Source organism: Alosa pseudoharengus, unplaced genomic scaffold, assembly GCF_046254945.1.
Source record: "Alosa pseudoharengus isolate Yale_2024_CS ecotype anadromous, Long Island Sound unplaced genomic scaffold, YU_APseudo_1.1 YU_APseudo_1.1_scf_7, whole genome shotgun sequence".
NCBI classification, from domain to species: domain Eukaryota; kingdom Metazoa; phylum Chordata; class Actinopteri; order Clupeiformes; family Clupeidae; genus Alosa; species Alosa pseudoharengus.
This window is the reverse complement of record NW_027468859.1, coordinates 28,240,504-28,258,578: the sequence shown is the minus strand read 5'-3', so window position 1 is coordinate 28,258,578 and position 18,075 is coordinate 28,240,504. Positions and strand designations below refer to the sequence as shown.

The following is an 18,075-nucleotide window of genomic DNA, read 5'->3' as shown; positions in this document are numbered from 1 at the left end:
GATTATATGGCAACTTTTCACTGGAAAGGGTCTAGGTCTCGGTAAAATGAGCATAGTGGCTCTAATCTGGGAGAAGACAGCATCTCAATACAGTTTTATTGCTCACGTTCAACGGGACCGTTGTTTTTAATGCCTAAACACAGTTAAACAAATCCTTAGCTTAGCCTACTCAGAACACATGTAGGTTTAAACAGCGTTGAGCGAACATGCCGAGTTGGCATAAACCCCCCTATGAACAGTAAAGTCCTATTTTCATTATATTCCGTAACCAACATCCACACATCACTTATATTTTGGGCACTTGACTTGTAGATTGTTCCTAGTAAACATTTCAGGATGATGTTGTCAAATTTAAAACGAAGATGATGAAATCACAGACAAATACATGACCATAAACATGACAGGGTGTATTTGGAACGGGGATTCTCTCGAGGTAGCTTACGCGTGGGTGGACCGCACTTGGCTTCTCCAACATGGTAGAAATTTCCTCTCTGTGTTGTGTTTGCTGGTTGCTAGGGGTGGAGCAATCGGGTCTTCTTTCATACAGCGCTGGTCTCGTATTTTTACATCCTTGCTTACGTCTGGCACAAAAGAGTTCCGCATTCCGGAGCCCTCCCTGATACCGATCCCGTATTTAAACGGGCTGATGCAACGAACAGGCATCTTAGATCGAGTGGTGACCCAAACAAACAGTCATTTCGGATTCCGGACCAGAATCAGGTAGGTCTATTGATTTGTATTTCTGGCATTAATTGTCGATATCTTGATCATTTTCAGCATGTATCACATTTCAGCCGACATTTATGCTAAGTTGCCCACACGAGACCAACTTAACGATAAAGTTTTAGACATCTGAGAAATATTGTTTAGACCACAACATTTCATTTTAGTTAATGTTACAGGGAATTCATATAACAAGGCCTGGTTGCTGTACATGTTATGTAACTCTCTCACATATCTGTCGAATAATGTTCTCGGTTTATTGACACCGGTGTAATATATTGGTAGGCTATTATGTTAATCGCTTCGTTATGTAACACAAATGCGCTGATCATGCTTTGGAGACTAGGCCACAAGAAGGCCTAGGCATACTACGATTGGTTTAAAATGCATGTCAACCCTTTATTACTAAAACTATTAACACTATACAGAGGCGACAGCTTGGAGTTGCAAGCGGTGGCATGTCTACTCTTTCTTTGGACACTAAACGAAATTTCTTTGGTGAGGATGTCGATACCTTGATGCAGAGAAAAGGGGAGGTTTATTTATCCAAACAATTCTCAGTTATGTTTCCTGCACATGGCCCATGCATAACATTATGGGCGTAGTTCACACGTTATGACCTTTTTTATGGCATTACATTCTTTTGTTATAAGGGGCCAGTAGGCTGTACACAACAATGTGTGAATGAGCAACTCCATAGGAACCTTAGTTAACCAAAGGGACTAAATTCCCTCATGAAGTGCTATTTCATAGCCAGCCAGGTGGCTTATCAAGAGCAACATCCTGCTAGCTTGCACCTGGAATTATGTAGAATGAACATCAAAAAGACAGGCTTCAGGCAACAGCTATATATTGGGTGTGTTGCAGGCAGGATGATCAGTGTTTTGCTTTAATGCAAGGAGACATGTACAGTGGTGCAGTGCACTAGAAGACCAAAGCATTCCCTTTCACTGGGGTGCATGCTGGCATTTACGCCCTCTTTGTTTTTGGTGCCAGTGCCCTCTCTTGATCCATACGTGGGATTGTTTCCACACAGACAAAATTCCGGTGTGGATTTATTGGGGAGACTGTGCGTCAACAGGGGGAGAGCAGGAACGTGGGTCTTATTTTAGGTGTAACTGCCCTTCACTGGGTTAATGAGGAACTGGCACTCAACACCGATTTAGTTATGCCAAAAGACACAAAAGGAAACAAGTCATGGAATGTGTGTTTAAGTCAATGAGTGAGAGATATTACACAAGGATGTATACAGATGATCTAAAACAGGCCTAATGTTTGAAGGGTGATGTAAAATGAAACTGAAATACTCTGCTCCCTTTCTCAAATTCAATCTTATATTCAAGTTAAATAAATTAAACAAATTATACAGTGGTATTGACTTTGCGTCAATGTTTTTAAAAGCTTTGTAAAGTGTGTGTAAAGTTGTGTCAGGTTTCCCAGTGTTTTTACATTGTTTATAAAGAAGTTATTACTAAAACAGAGCCACAGAGCAATAGTCCAGAACAATAAAAGAGAAATTCTGAAATGTTCCCTGAACCATCAGAAAGATTTCATAGAGGTTGGATTGCAGTAATAAGACAAAACATCGTGAAAATGTCCCTCAGCGGCTTATATAATTGAGTTGCTAATTGCTTTAGCAGAGAGGGTATTTTAAACCCTTTTGTTAACTCTGTTTGTTAGTTTATGCATCTGAAATGTCCAGTTGCCACAGTTTACTTTGTGTTGCTCCTGTTTTGAAAATTATGTCTAGAGGGTGGTGACCATGAGGTTTTCATATAAAATCTTGTGGAAGAAATCTGGGCTGAACATACTTCAGGCATGTCTAAAGTCCCCCTTTCAATGGCACACAGGTCTCTAGTACATTGGGCCAAAAATACTTGTCCTGGAACAACTAGAATTTTGCCAGACCAATTATCATTTTGGACCTGAGCATTTTGTAATTTTGTCAAACACAGCTGAGTATAATGACATTGCACATAAACACACTACACAGGCCACTCAGTAGGAATGACGGTCTTGCAATGTTTTGTACAATGCAGCACATTTGCCTTGTATCACTTGTAGAGATGGAGGAAGTTGACTTTTAGGCTAATGCACTCTCAGTGTCAAATATTTTCCTCTCACTGCCCATCTGGAAGTGAGGGGCTGAGCGACTGTAGCCCGTGAATGGCTGCAATGTGAAGGGAACTGGGTCAAGAGCAACTTGCAGGGTCCTACAGAGAGTAGGAGGAGGAATGTGACAGTGCCAATGGCTTCAAAGGCGAGGAAAAAAAGCTAAAGTCCTGGCTTTGAATATTCTCTCTCTCTCTCTCTTTCTCGCTCTCTCCGTGCCTCTTGTTCATGTAGCTCTGGGCTTAAAATGGCAGGAGCCACTGAATGCCCTCGTTCTTCATGTCCATTTCTGAGTGAGGGTTTCACGACTTGATGTTCGACATTGTCTCAGGCGATTGAGAAACTGCACTGCAGGTTGGGGACAACCCTGACTTGTTCTGCAGAGGAGGGTGGTGGGGTGGGTTGGAGGTTGGAGTGGAGCTTGTCTGAGGCTAAGCTTGGACCCATTTGGACGTCTCTTGGCCGGGCCCAAGTCGCTCCCTGTCAGCACCTTCAGGCCTCCGGATTTATGGCACCAGCTTTCGTCATGCATCTGTTCCCGAGCGTTCTGCACAGGAGTGCGGCGAGTGCATCTGTCCCCGAGCGTTCTGCACAGGCGTGCGGCGAGTGCATCTGTCCCCGAGCGTTCTGCACAGGCGTGCCGCGAGTGCATCTGTCCCCGAGCGTTCTGCACAGGCGTGCGGCGAGTGGTGAGCAGGAGGTTGGGGAAAGGGGGCGGAAAAAAAGCAGTGACTCGAGGTTTGGAATTCTTCGCTGGACGTCGCTCCTACTCTTTCACAACTCTCGCTCTAATTGCGCTCCGGGGAGGAAGGCTCATCCACTCTGGCCTGAGAGTGAGCCTGTGTCTGCACCCCTCCCAGGCCAGCAGCCCTCATAAGCATGCATATACATCACTCACACCATGCATGGAGAGAAGGCTGTGTTATGCAATGGGATGGCCAAAAAAAACGATAAAGCAATTATATCATTTGAGTCTGAAAAAGGTGAAAGCATGAACAGAAATGACTGTTCAGGTGCAGTCGTCAGGAGAATGACTTCCTAAATGCCTTGCCGGGCCACAGTCCTAGTTTTGTGTGCAAAATGCAGGCGCTCGGTTAATACCACTCAGGTCTTCACAGTGCCGGAGTGGTCGGCTCTGCCTGTACCCCCATGCTAATAGTGGGGCCTTCTGTCCTTTTGGGGGGGGGGGGGGGGGTATTCATAGCAGAGTCTGGATGTGAATTCCTCTGCCCCTCAAGGTTCTAATTGCCCTCAGGAATGGTGCAGGAAATGGAGCCATTTGGCTGAAGACAGATGAAGTATGTATACATACGCACATATGGGCCCCGGTACTGTGGATAGCGTTAGGCCCCGCTGGTTATGGAGCTTGGCCAGCTCGACTGGAGCGTCTGTGTTTCATAAGTGACGGCAACAGGGCGTTTTCCGTTTTTCGCCCTACTGCTGCTGCCCGCAAGAAAGCACCTCTCTCTCTCTCCCCTCTATCTGTCTCTCTCTCTCCCTCTCCTGCTCCCTGTCCCTCTCTCTCTTTCTGTTGGAGGCCTCGGAAACAGGACTGGCCTGTGTCAGAGGCTTTGTCTGGAAGCCCCGGCTTTAGCGCTGGCTTTTCTGCTCGTAGCACGGAGGTGGAGTTTCATCACCAAACTCCAACCCAACTAATTCCTCTTCATCGCTCATATGCAGACTCACAAGGGGGAAAAATAGAAATGTGTAGAAATCCCTTTCCATCAATCAGGAAAGCCACTATCAATCAATAGTCACTTTTTTTCGGTTATGGTCGCTGTGAGGTAGCCTGCTTTTGAGTCTGACTGCTGTTGAGTCTGGCGGTCTGTGTGGCACTTAGGTGAACGTGGTTGAAAGACTGTCTCTGTCTATTGTGGAGACTGGAAACTGTTGAAAAGGTCAGGAGTAATGAAATATCAGTCCAGAAAAGTGCACATACAGTTTGGTATCTCAGCCTATAAGATACATGAAAACACTGCAACGCTGGAGTGTTTTCGGTCATGAGATAACCCAAAGAATCAGGGCAGCAACTGAAAGTTACTTCATTAGTCTGAAATTTTTGTCTACCACAGTGGGGGCCATTATACAGGAAATATTGGGAAAGCCCAGAGTTTTTAAAGATTGTCCACTTTGTCTTTGTCAGGGCAAAGAGTTTGACAAGTCAACATTAATGGCTTGCTAAATTACTAATATGAATCCAAGTACATATTTTCAGGCATGCCCTTAACATCTCTCTCTCTCTCTCTCTCTCTCTCTCTCTCTCTCTCTCTGTAGCAGTGGCTGTGGCCGGACCTGACATGATGCCAGGACAGATCCCTGACCCCTCGCTGACGGCCGGCTCCCTCCCCAGCCTGGGCCCGCTGGCCGGGATCTCAGCCACCACGCTCACTGACCAGCTCAAGTTCTCCGAGCTGTGCAGCCTGGGCGCCATGCTCTCGCCACTGCACTTCCTCGCCAGGCACGGGAAGAGATCGCTGGTCCTCAAGGATGAGGTGAGAGAGAGTGAGAGAGAGAGAGAGAGAGAGAGAGAGAGAGAGAGAGAGAGAGATATAGACATAATTTAAATGCTCGGCAAAGTGCAAAGTCAGTCTATAAGCAAAGTTGTTGTCCATGAGCTACTAAGTAATACATGGGGTGAGTCTCTGTTCATCTGTTAGCATTTAAATGAACATCCCGTGAGAGAAATTTGGTCTCTGCATTTATCAAAATCAACTATGTACTATGTGGTGGTGGTGGTTAGTGAAGTTCCGTCTTTAATGTAAAGCACTTTGGGTGCCTTGATGAAGCGCTATATCAAGTTGATATTATCTCATCCCCACAACAAACAATCTGAGCAATTACTTAAGCTGGATGGGCCACAAGTGGATAATAACATACCTGTAATGCCTGATCATGACAGGTGATAGCATGGGCAAGTACCAGGCAGTTTACAGTATCCTCCCTCTTTGGTTATTTTCTCATGTGTGTGCATTGTGTTTGTGGAAACCTTTCACAGATGGAAGAAGAGGAAGAGAGGAGGAAGCGAAGACGAGAGAAAAACAAAGTGGCAGCGGCCCGATGTCGAAACAAAAAGAAGGAGAGAACGGACTTCCTTCAAAAAGTTAGTGAATTACTGGAATTCCTCTTGAATCGTTTTCCTTTGTTTACTTTAAATAAGTTGTTGAGAGCTCTTTAGTGTTTGTTCCCCATTCTAAATGTCAAATCCAAGCCAGTGACTCCTGCTATTGTCCAACTTGTATGCAACTCTAACCACATGGCAGTAGCACAAATCTAATCAAGAGCTTTCATCCAAGGGATGGTCGCCAACCATCTCAAACTGACTGAACACACAATAGAAATGATAAATTGCAAACGAAAAAAGAGAAAATTAGTGTTTCTGTCTTTGTGTTCTTAAGATTTCTTCAGATTGTAATCCTTATCAATTCTCTCAATTCAAGAATGCTTTATTGGCATGACAAGCTCACTTATATTGCCAAAGCAGTTATACAATAAATCTTAACACATACATGTCATAAATATTACATAAATATCAATTCTCTCTGTCTCTCTCTCTCTCTGCTCTGGTCACTCAGGAGTCGGAGCGCCTGGAGGTGGTCAACTCGGAGCTAAAGGCCCAGATCGAGGAGCTGAAGGTGGAGCGCCAGCAGCTCATCCACATGCTCAACCTCCACCGGCCCACGTGCATCGTGCGGACGGACAGCATCAAGACGCCCGAGAGCGAGGCCAACCCACTCCTCGAGCAGCTCAAGGAGAAGTGAAGTGGGGGAGAAACACACACAGAAACACGGACAGAGAAACACAAATAGGACAGAGGGTGAACTTTTTTGTCGAAAGCAAACAAACCCAAAACTATTCCTACGTTGTGGTGGCTACGCCCATACTGACAGTATAAGCCAATGGCCGGAGAGAAACCTTGGCGGGAGGACCAGCCGTGGGCTTGGAATGAAATCACCTCCCTCCAGGATGCGCACAGCCAAGAAGCAGCCTTTCAAGTCTCCATTGATACTCTTTTTGTGGACGTCTAGTGCCTCAGCAATATGCCTGTCAAACGTTACCAAGAGGGGAAAGGCAAGCGGTCTCAAAATGTAGTTGGGGAAACAGCACAGTGTGAGGTTCTAGTGCTGGCATGTAGGCCTGTGAATAGGTTATGTCATTCTTTTTTATTTAAGGGTACATACCATGGTAGCATCTTTCAAACTGGTCTATGTCAAGCAGGAGGAAAGTACAGCAAATGTATACAGTTAGTATACATTGTTGTCAGTTTTTTTTACATAAGTTTGCCTTTATAGTCTCCGGTAGACCAGATTTATGAGGACGCAGGCGTCATGAAAGCACATACGTAATAAATAAACATAGATATATTTACATAATGTTTACACTTTTTTGTTTTGTTTGTTTTTTTTGCATTGTACTCACAATTTATCAGTGTAATTCTTTTATACTGCTATGTATGAATGTTACGATATAAACTGTCACTTGATGTGATGCAATAAGAATCTTTTTTTACTTCTAGTTTGGTGTGCTGGTCATAGCAGTGCTGAATGAGTGATGCGAGTAACATTTTTTAAACCACTCCCAGAAGTGGCCATCATCTCTTTATTTGTTGTTGATAAATAGTATTATATTGTACGTATTTTTCATTAAACTCAAACCATATTCAAAATAATGTTTGTTTCAAAACAAGACTCATTTTAATATTTCTGAAGAAAGACTTATACAATAAAAAGGGGTCAGTGACAATAGCATTTTCACAGCATTTCCATAGATAATCTGTATTGGGGAATGTTATTTGTTTGAGTGATCTAATTTCTGGACGGCAGTCTCGGTTTAGAAATATTATTTCAAAACTGAAATGTCATTCTGCGGGACGCATTTTGTCACTGCTCTGATAGTGCCCATGGAAGGCTGATGACGACTATGACAAATCATCAACAAATAATCTAATTACTTCAGGACCAAGGAATTACAATGCATTTTCAATTCTATAGATAGATAGATAGATAGATTACTTTATTCATCCCCATATGGTTTTACAGCAGCAATTAATAATATAAACATATATCACACATAAAAATACATACAAGTTAAAAAATAAATACAATTGATATAGTCTCTGTTAAAGAGGTTGTAAACTGCATTGACTCTCAGCATAAGATTTTCTCTCACTGCACAAAGCGGAGTTGTTGTAAATAGTTATGGCAGTGGGCAGGAATGATTTTCTATAACGCTCCTTGTTACAGCGAAGTTGGAGCAACCTTCAGCTGAAAACACTGTTGTTTGACCAGTAGTTCGTTCAGTGTTATGTTAGGGGTAGTTGATTCTCTTGTAGGCAAAGAGAATATAGAAGGTATCTTTCTTTGTGATAAACTGTCAGTATTCTGTCTAAACCCCTCATGTGTCATCTCCATAGGTTATACCAAAGATCCTTGATCCTTGCTTCACTTTAACCCTCTCTGGTTATACTGCCTGATAGTACTTTTCCACAGAGAATCCACATGAATAATGACACTTGAAGGTTCTAGAGTTCTTGGGTGACATAATGCAACAATGACTTCAACATTCTTAAATTACATAGAGGCTTGTCACTCCTCTTCTGGGTCATCACCTAACCTTGCAGCGCAGATACGGTAGGCTCTATTTGAAATTCCAAAAAACAGACAAATTGTCACTTTGTATTATTTATTTTGACTAAAAAAAAATCTCAGTGTTATTAAACACTGTGACAGAAAACTTTTGCACCTAATTCTTTATTAGTGTATTGTGTCATAGCAGGTTCCAATGCCTCAATTTAAACAAATGCTTGTGATGTGATGTAATATCATTTCAAATAACGGTTATTCCACTCTGATTTCATTAGTCACTTCACTTGCATTCTTCAAGTGTTATATGAAGTATTATTCACACCACTCTCCATGGGCACTTGGATAAAAAGTTCTTATATATTGTCATAATGTATATGTCATCCCTGACGCAAGCCTGCCTTTTGGTCATCCAGTGGTCATTAAAGGCACCCTGCGTTGGCGGTGGGATACGGTTACAGTTGGCAGTGTGTTAATGAGACACATAGCGCAGGGGCTGAGAGAGGCCTATTCTTAGCACTCTGACTTGGGCCTCCGCTTTAGTGTGGGCTGAGGCGAAACGTCCACTCAGGCGATGGCAGAAACGGAGCAGAGCATCAGCCTGGCTGGTATGCCGCTGCATGACGTCGACGCGGACGAGAGTGACGAGTCGCTCCCGGGGGACCGGGCGGACAGCGCAGATGCCGATGGCTGGGACACTGACCTGGAGGTGGACGGTAAAGCTGGCCTCTGACCGAGAGGGGATTTCTCTCTCTGACACGTTAGTTCTTAATATAGCTCTGAACATGTGTAGGAGCTGACAGCGCTGGTGAAAATATGACATATGCTCTTCCCCTGTGTGTATACAGTAACTAAAAAGGGAACATGCTGGCCTGCTGAAAAAAGGATGTCTTAGAAAGCTTAAATTCATTAATTGTACCCACTCACCTTTCTAGAAGAGAATGTTTATACCAGTAAGGACTGATTTCTCTAAAATCCTGTGATTCTCTTACCTTACTCTGTTCTTCACTTTTAATAAAATAGTCAACCACGTAAAAAAACAAAAGACCGTCGGTACTTTGTGCCTAATAGCTTGCTTAATACTTCATGAATTAGTAAGTACATACTTTTTATTAGTGGATGTTGTTACAATGTTTGCTTTATTGATTGATTGATTGATTGATTGATTGACACTTTATTGATCCTTTTGAATTTAGACTTGACGTGCCTTTAGTGACATGCATTAATGAACTTCCTTGAGGAGTACATAACATGACTAATTATAAATAAAGTAACCCACTAAAGTAAATATACTGTAACGGGAGATCACAGTTACAGAGTGCTGTAAATAAAGTGCTTACAACATGTTCTTGCCCTTTTTTGACAATTAGTCTTTCGAATGTTATGTCGTGCCCAAAAATCACATGTATTACACACACGTCACACCACCCTGGCACATCTAGACAAGAAAACCTGCTATGTCAGGCTGGGGCTGCTATTTATAGACTACAGTTTAGCATTTAACACTGTCGACCCATCCAAGTTCATCCAGAAACTGCTAGCTCTGAGATTCAGCTCTGAGACCTGTGCAGCTGGGTTCTGGATTTCCTCACTAACAGACCCCAGCACATGCATATAGGCAGTAACACCTCCTCCACCTTGATCTTCAACACCGGCACCCCACAGGGCAGTGCTCTGAGCCCGCTACTGTAGCCTAGTCCTTGTTCACACATGAATGTGTAGCCAGACACAGCTCCGATATCATCATGAAGTTCCCTGACAACACCAACATTGTGGGCCTAATCACCAACAATGGTGAGATGGCCTACAGAGGGGAGTTAAAGGTGCTCTAAGCGATGTAATGCGGTTTCTAAGCTAAAACATTTTTTTGTCACATACAGCAAGATTCACCTTACCATCCGCTAGACACCTGTCTCCTGAATACACTGTAAAAAATGCCGTCTCTGTGGACAGCCCAGGCTCCAAAAGCAAAACAGCAGCAAAAACAGCCTGGTCCAGCCTGGACCATGAAACATAACAAACTGTTCCAGCCAATCACCGACAAGATAAACATTTAGAAGAGTTTGCAGGGGGAGGGAGGGGCGAGCTAGCTCTCTGTTTTGTTTGAACGTCCACAGAAGTGACGATACCCAACATCGCTTAGAGCACCTTTAAGGCTGCTGGCAGAGTGGTGCCTGGACAACTATCTCAATGTCAGCAAAACTAAAGAGATAGTCATCAACTTCAGAAAATATGATACAGCTCACACCCTCATCTACATCCGTGGGAATGCTGTGGAGTCAGCAACTTTGGGTGTGTTCCTAAATTGCCACTCCAAGCACACTTAACCGTTTGTAAATTCGGAATTGTCGTGTGTTAATTCAGAGCTTCACACTCTCGGAGAGTCCAGAGTGTGTCAAATTGAATTTACGAACGTATCCTTTATATTCCTTGGAGTCACCCTCAGTGATGACTTTAAGTGGATAGAACATGCAGCAGTTGTTACAAAAAAGGTCCAACGCCTTAACTTCCGGGGGCACCTCCATCCTCCACACCTGTCCATCATCACAGGGTGTATTATATCCAGGTATGGCAGGGGCACTGCAAGGGACACGAAAGCCCTACAACGGGTGGTTAAAAAAAAAACTGCACAAATAACTACTGTATAGACACACAGCTTCCATCTAGAACATCTCAGACACTGCTTCAGGAAAACAAGGCGCAGTATCATGAAAAACTCCAGCCACCCTGCACAGCCACTATTAAACACCTCAGGGCAATCTGCATTATGCAGCACAACGAGATTCACAGACAATGCCTATCTCCATGCTATGTGTTTAGTGTTAAGCCATAAGACTGCTTAACACTAAACACAATCATTAACATGCACTTGTGAACAATGAACTTTGTCAGTGGTATTATTTTAGAATGATGTCTAATAACCACTTGTATCTGCAGACATTGGGAGAAGGGGAAAGGCTGGCTTAGCAGCTGAGCTTTACCTGCAAGCCTGTGAAATTGTGGGCGTTATCCCCGCCACCTCCTACCTGCGTAACCTGGGCAACTCCACCCTGAACATGAACCATCACGGTCTGGGGCCGAAGGGGACAAAAGCACTGGCCATTGCTTTAGTGGTAAGAGTATTGATAGGAAGTAGTGCTGCTGACTACATGGACTACTTTGTGTATGTGGGTAACTTAAGCACCAACAGCCAATAACCCAATAACAACTTAGGTCATGAACTTTGCCACTAACCTGAGCTGCAAAATGTACAGATTAAGCTCTATCTCATTGATATGGATGTTACACAGAACTGGAAGTGGCCTGATATCACTTGTCAGGAAGTACCAACATTGACTCCTTCCAAGTAAATTACATGACAGGGAGTGAAAATCCATTACACATACAATTTCTACCTCTTTGTTCTTTTTCACGGAGTCGACTTGAGTGACCGATGACAAAGTCCCCACAGCAAACAAAAGAGTGTGAGTGTGTGTGTATGTGTGTGTGTGTGTGTGTGTGTGTGTGTGTGTGTGTGTGTCTGGTGTGGTCCAGTACAAGGACACCATTGAACTGCAAGCTCTCGTGGAACAAGTTGTCTGTTATATAGTGACACTCTGCACTCAAGCACCTGGCACGCTGCCCACAGCTCTCTCCCTGGTGGGCACAACAATGTAGGTCGCTACCGACGCTTCACTTGGCAACGCTGCCTCGTGGCATTCTCAGAGCGGCCGGAGCATGCCAAGGTGACTAGCCCTGGCGAAAGCCTGCGTGAGCACATCTCACATTGTTTGCGCTATAAGGAAGACAGCCTAGCTCACTATGCCACATAGCTGATGTCCCTGACAAGTTCATGGTTTCAGTTCCTGAAGCTCTGAGGGCATATCTTAGTCATTCACAGCAAACAGCTATCTGTAGAAATATTACCTTTAAATTTACATTTACATTTATTAATTTGGCAGACACCCTTATCCAAAGCTACTGACAGCAATAGAATCAAATTTTGAAAGCTAATAAAATTTGAACATGTAAACTACAGAGCTACAGGTATTCACCTCACTCTCACTTTCCCTCCCCCACTCTTATTCTATTCTCTCTCCCGCTTTCCATCACTGGCTCGATCTGAATCTAGGAAAGGCGATAGATAGTGTAGAGATATTGATGATATACCAACACCTCAGCTGGTAAAGATGATTCAAAACAAGCTAGAATGACCAATAGGAAACCACTAAGGCCAAGGTAAATGGGGGTGAAAACCAATCATGGCATCAAATCTGCTCACACACAGAAACGCAGGAAACAATCCCTAGTGAACTTCAAACACAGCTATGCATTTCTCACAACTTTGCTCTTAGCACCAGTTCTATGAATGGAGATGATGTGATGTATGCCATTGGCCATCATCTGCCAAGGCATTGTTGACAGCACTGTCTCAACAAGTGAGATCAGGCCGTTTTGCTGTCTGTGAAAGGCGCCACCCAGTGGCCAGGAAAGAGAGTGGTACCTGGTAAATTGTCACAGTGCATAATGATTTACATAACACAACAAGGCATAACATAGTTACAGTAATATTTGTCTCTGTACCATTTTCTTCATGTGGACATAAATAAATTGTTAAAATGTGTGTGTGTGGCTGGGGTGGGGTGTGTGTGTGTGTGTGGCGTGTGTGTGTGTGTGTGGGGGGGGGGGAATCTTTCCTTCTGTTCATATGTGGGCAAGTCCCTTCCATTTCTTACAAAAGAGGCATGTAGGTATGTGGTTGGTGGTCATATACTTTTTATTGGCCCACTGAAAATAATTCTTCGATAGGTTTTACAAATGGGGAGTAAAGGGGCAAATACAGAACTGTACACGAGTATTCAATGTAAAAGTACACACTTGAACAGGTAAACAATAACTTACCAGAAGTGTATTTGTAGTGCTAAGCTTCAGACTGATTGGTGTTCAGTTTTCTCTATAAGTGTTTTCAGGTATGTATGTGGATGTGGGTTTTACCAATTACCAGATGTGCTTGCATTTTGAATAGAAGTGTTTTCCCAATGATAACTGGAGATTTCACTTTTGAACAAAGTGTCTAATGTAAGAAATTGTGTGTAGTGTTTCGTAATAAGTGTGTTGCAGAATTGCAAACGGTGCGAAATAGAAAATGTGTTTAAGCTATGGTTACACAGTGTTTAAGGTATGCTACAAGAAGTTTAGGTACTGGGCCTTTGGTCCAAGCATTCGTTTTTAGTGTGTAAGCAATGGGCAAAAACTGTAAATACAGTTTATCTACTGTTATGCCAAGCATGTATAAGATGACATGTTATGACATGTCAAGATGCATATTATAATGTTATCTTTATAGTTGACATAATGTTGGAAGTGGGAATGGGGTGTGGAATGTCTGGTAGGCTTATCACAGTGCAGTGTACATTCAAGTACATAAATAAATCAGGCTAAGGTACAGAATGTGACAAGCTTACCAGCTTTAACGCTGTCTTGGGTCTGCTATCTTGTGTACAGTCTGACATACAGATTACAGACCTGGAGCTGGAGGATAACTGCCTTCTACCAGAGGGTGCAAGATACCTGGTGGAGATGCTGAAAGAGAACTTCACCATTCAAAGGATGGTATGGGAATACCTGAAGAGATGCCTCCAGCTACTAATAATTATACCTATCAACTCAAATCTACATCAGAGTGATGTATTTATTTAAAGAGAGTGAGAAACTGAACAAGTTTTTGCATTAGTACACAGAGAAAATGATGTTACGTAAATATGTTTTCAATCCTCCGCAAGAGGGCAACAGCAACCTTTCTTAAAGCCATAGGGCTTGTTTAAAGATGGATTGTCCAAGGCACTCTTCAAAAAAAGTTAAAAAAGCTTAAATAAATAGGCTTAATCATAGTTGATCATAAAACATGATTAACTACGATTAAGCCTATTTATTAAAGCTATTTTAACTTTTTTAGAAGACACATATAATTTTTCTACCAAAGAGCACATTCACAAATACTTTAAGTTACCAGTGGTACTACGCCGCAGCCCTCCAAACTCGTTTCACGGGGTTTGTTGTTGTTTGTTGTAGGCTGTGTGGGAAAACTAACCACTATTTGTCATTTTTCTAGAATCTCTCCAACAACAATCTCCAGGCTGCTGGTGCTAAAAGCATTGCTAAAATGTTGCTGGAAAACATCGCAATCAAAACACTTGCATTGTCAGGTGCTCTATTAAGCTTGTGCATATGAATGTCAGATACATTCGATATATTATGTTCAAATAAGTGCTATGAATTGTGCTGTGACACTGAGTATTTTAATAGGAAATGGATTCGTTGATGAAGCAGCCAAAAGTTTGGCAGATACCTTAGCAGTAAGTCTGATGTGTAAAAATTTAGATTCTCATAACCAGTTTTGTGGGGCACATTTCATGCTTCTTTCCCTCTTCTTTTTAGAACAATTTCCGGGTGAAATCCCTGGATCTAAGCCATAACTGGTTCTGTGAGACAGGTGGAGAACACCTAGGCCACATGCTGGGTAAGGGAATTTCTAAGCTATTACTCAAAATGTAGGCATTTTTAGAAACAAGACAGGAAAAACAGCACCAAGACACCACATTATGCAGCCTTTGATTGCTTTATACTGAGCCAAACAGAGTTTATTATTTAGCTGAGCCAATACTATCAATTAGCTCCAAAGCTCATCAGTGAAAGGTGAGAAGATAATAGCCCCATTTGTACTGTGGGCCATCAGCCCAGGGACTTAATCCCAGCCAGTAATAATGACAATTCCTAAGACAGGAACTAAGTTCAAGCATCAGATTTGGCCCATGTATGAAGGAGTCTAATGAATTACATTACATTACATTTGGCTGATGCATTTTTAACCAAAGCGCCTAACAACATGGTAAACAGTTTAAGTTTTAAAGCAATTCTCTCAACAATTTAGGACAATTAAAAAAAGGTAGAGACATGTCCACATGTCCTCTCTCCTTATAGCCAGTAATGAGAGTCTGGAGACCCTGAATCTCAGCTGGAACTTTCTGCGCATGAGTGGAGCAGTGGCACTCTGCAATGGATTAAAGGTACGAGGAACCGACAGCAGTCCAAGCTTCTATTGGGTTGGATTCCAGTGAACACGTGCTAGCTGTGGCCAGAGTGGCAACAGACTGTCATAAACAACAACACTGCATTTATATAGTGCTTTTCAAGGCACCCAAAGCACTTCAGCTGTGTATCATGGGCAAGCAATGGGCCTGAGGATTGTTGGTCTGGCACATTTCCATTGATATTGCACAACACTTGTTTGTCAGGAGGACTTTAATCAGCACTAGGCAAATTATAAAGATTATGCAATTAGAACACATGGAACCGGTTATGTGGTTGGCCAGCAACATTGCTCAAAAAGTTGCCTCATGCTTCTTCACCTTATGTCAGAGTTAGAAGGAGCAGTGTCTAGTCTTTTTGTGTGAAAGGCGTGTGTCCAAGAATCACATAATTAGTCTGTAACCTACAATTTGTGCTGCAAATGTAACAAAGTTCACAAGAACAAACCCCCACATCATGAAGACTAGAGACACAATATAAAAGCCCAACCCCTCCACAGGTGAACGTGACATTGAAGCACCTGGACTTGTCCTACAACGGCTTCGGCAGTGAAGGAGCGCAGGCACTAGGGGGCGCCCTCCACCACAACAACACCCTGCTCTCACTGAACCTGTCCAGCAACCGCATCACCTACGAGGCCCTGAGGCTGCTGTGCCACGGCCTGGCCTTCAACGACACCCTCAGGGTCCTGCGGGTAGGCTAAGCCTGTAGATGGACACCCTCAGGGTCCTGCGGGTAGGCTAAGCCTGTAGATGGACACCCTCAGGGTCCTGCGGGTAGGCTAAGCCTGTAGATGGACACTGAAGGCCCCTGCTGTTATTCACCAGTCTGTGGGTCTGTGTTAGACTTCTCTATTTAGTAACACTCACAAGTTCACGAAAAATGTCTGCGGATTATCATATTGATAAGAATATGTTTCTTACAACATTAGATATTCTATGGTAATGTCACATGCACGGCTATGAACTCTGTATTTTGTATTACATTATGTTTGACTTGCAATACATTAGGGTCTAAGTTGACAATGATCTTATCATAGGCTAATGTTTTTCCCCCTGCTGATTTTGTTACATCCCCTTATCTTGTCAGTAATGAATCATTCTCACTCACTGCTTTATACTTTTCTTACTGTTTTTTTCCTCAGTTTTGTGCCATTTATTATTTTCCCATGAATGTCTTTTTAGTTGCTTCACAACCCAATAACATCTGAGGGAGCCTTACTGCTGCTCACCACTGTTAGAAACAACTCAAAGTCAGCGCTGGAGGAGATCAACATATCAGTAAGAGCATGACCTCACAGCCACACTAAAGCCATCTTCCCTATTCTACCTACAGTATAAATGTAACATGCATAAATGTACATATAACATGTATGCACGGTGCATATAGTTAAGTATATGTTATATATTTCATGGTAGTGTGTGATTGATACATAATTAGACCATCTTAAACCATCTCTAATAAAAAATAATAATTAAAAACAAGACATGGTGCTTTTGGTTCATTGGTGGCCCCTAACGGTTGTCTCCATTAGTTTGGTGTGTGTGTGTGTGTGTCCGTCTGGGCATAGATGGTCATTAGTTTGGTGTGTGTGTGTGTGTGGGCATAGACGGTCATTAGTTTGGTGTGTGTTTGTGTGTGTATCTGGGCATAGAGAGTCATTAGTTTGTGTGTGTGGGCATAGACGGTCATGGTGAGCGAGGCCTTTGTGGAGATGCTGGAGAGCATGCAGCAGCAGCATCCAGTGCTGGATGTCCGGTACCTGGGGGTCACCGGTGCATTCACCCGAACGCGTAAGGTGGATGCCATGAAGGTCATTCAGGTATTTACAATCCCACTTCTCTCATCATATTGCACAATAGGTTTATGTACAGCATGCGGTGTGTTTATTTTTTGGTCTGTTCTATAATTTTGTTTCCATGTCCTGTGTTTTGGAAACACAAACGCGGTATGCAGTGGATGGTTTATGGTTATTTGTCAGTCTTTATGGGGTTGATTTTAAATTCGGTGTGGAAAGTAAAAGAAAAAAAGAAAAGGTTGGACTCATAATTTTAAAAAGTCAGCAAATGTCCTCATTACTTCTTTCAGCATTTTCTTGAAGGACGCAAGCAGTGCCTCATTGATTTCTTTAAGAACATTGACAAGGAGGGGACCATGAGAGTCCATGCTTCAGACCTCAGGAAGGCTATACAGGTTTTTATGTTAATTTCTAAATGTGACCTTCAGGCATACTTGATCATTTAATTTTTCAAAGAAATGCTTCTTCAGAACTATGGAAATGCTATAGCCTGCATAAACATTCTATTAGGAAGACAAGTTGTGTAACTAGTCATGTATGTTTACATAGCAAGCAAAGATGCCTCTTGACAGTTTCAACATTGAGGTGTTGATTCAGAAACTGGATGTGGATAAGACTGGCTTGATCGATTACAGGTGAGTCTGCTTTCTTAAGGTAATAACTGGCATTACATACAGAATGAGCAACAAAGACAACACATCTGCAAGGTTTAATGAACTAAACTGTAGATTATAGTGCAATAATAATTCCATCTAAGTTTTTCTATCCTACAGTAGGCCTATTTCACATATTTAC

At 42.7% G+C, this 18,075-nt stretch overlaps 2 protein-coding genes across 3 annotated transcripts; both read left to right on the top strand.

Moving 5' to 3' along the window:
- Positions 1-620: 620 nt before the first annotated feature.
- Positions 621-7,501, top strand: LOC143109775 (jun dimerization protein 2-like). 2 transcript variants are annotated; one of them, XM_076272566.1, is made up of 4 exons: positions 621-720; positions 5,110-5,327; positions 5,831-5,935; positions 6,408-7,501. In XM_076272566.1, the coding sequence occupies exons 2-4, from the start codon at positions 5,133-5,135 to the stop codon at positions 6,591-6,593; spliced, it is 486 nt and encodes a 161-aa protein (XP_076128681.1). In that variant the 5' UTR covers positions 621-720; positions 5,110-5,132; the 3' UTR covers positions 6,594-7,501. The 2 variants fall into 2 exon arrangements, with proteins under 2 accessions (XP_076128681.1, XP_076128682.1); XM_076272567.1 differs by having other exon boundaries at positions 622-720; positions 5,113-5,327.
- Positions 7,502-8,988: 1,487 nt separating this feature from the next.
- LOC143109264 (uncharacterized) lies at positions 8,989-18,075 on the top strand. The gene is made up of 12 exons (XM_076271921.1): positions 8,989-9,130; positions 11,352-11,527; positions 13,899-14,006; positions 14,506-14,599; positions 14,700-14,749; positions 14,832-14,913; positions 15,375-15,460; positions 15,982-16,176; positions 16,667-16,762; positions 17,167-17,304; positions 17,571-17,675; positions 17,830-18,075. Exons 1-12 carry the CDS (start codon positions 8,989-8,991, stop codon positions 17,917-17,919), a joined length of 1,362 nt encoding a protein of 453 aa, XP_076128036.1. The 3' UTR covers positions 17,920-18,075.

Bases quoted from the DNA above. Each gene is read 5' to 3' on its own strand.
- LOC143109264 (XM_076271921.1), top strand. From the start codon at position 8,989: ATGGCAGAAACGGAGCAGAGCATCAGCCTGGCTGGTATGCCGCTGCAT. The intron at 11,528-13,898 runs GTAAGAGTATTG...TCTTGTGTACAG, and splicing joins CACTGGCCATTGCTTTAGTG to TCTGACATACAGATTACAGA. The intron at 14,007-14,505 runs GTATGGGAATAC...TCATTTTTCTAG, and splicing joins ACTTCACCATTCAAAGGATG to AATCTCTCCAACAACAATCT.
- LOC143109775 (XM_076272566.1), top strand. From the start codon at position 5,133: ATGATGCCAGGACAGATCCCTGACCCCTCGCTGACGGCCGGCTCCCTC. The intron at 5,328-5,830 runs GTGAGAGAGAGT...AACCTTTCACAG, and splicing joins CGCTGGTCCTCAAGGATGAG to ATGGAAGAAGAGGAAGAGAG. The intron at 5,936-6,407 runs GTTAGTGAATTA...CTGGTCACTCAG, and splicing joins GAACGGACTTCCTTCAAAAA to GAGTCGGAGCGCCTGGAGGT.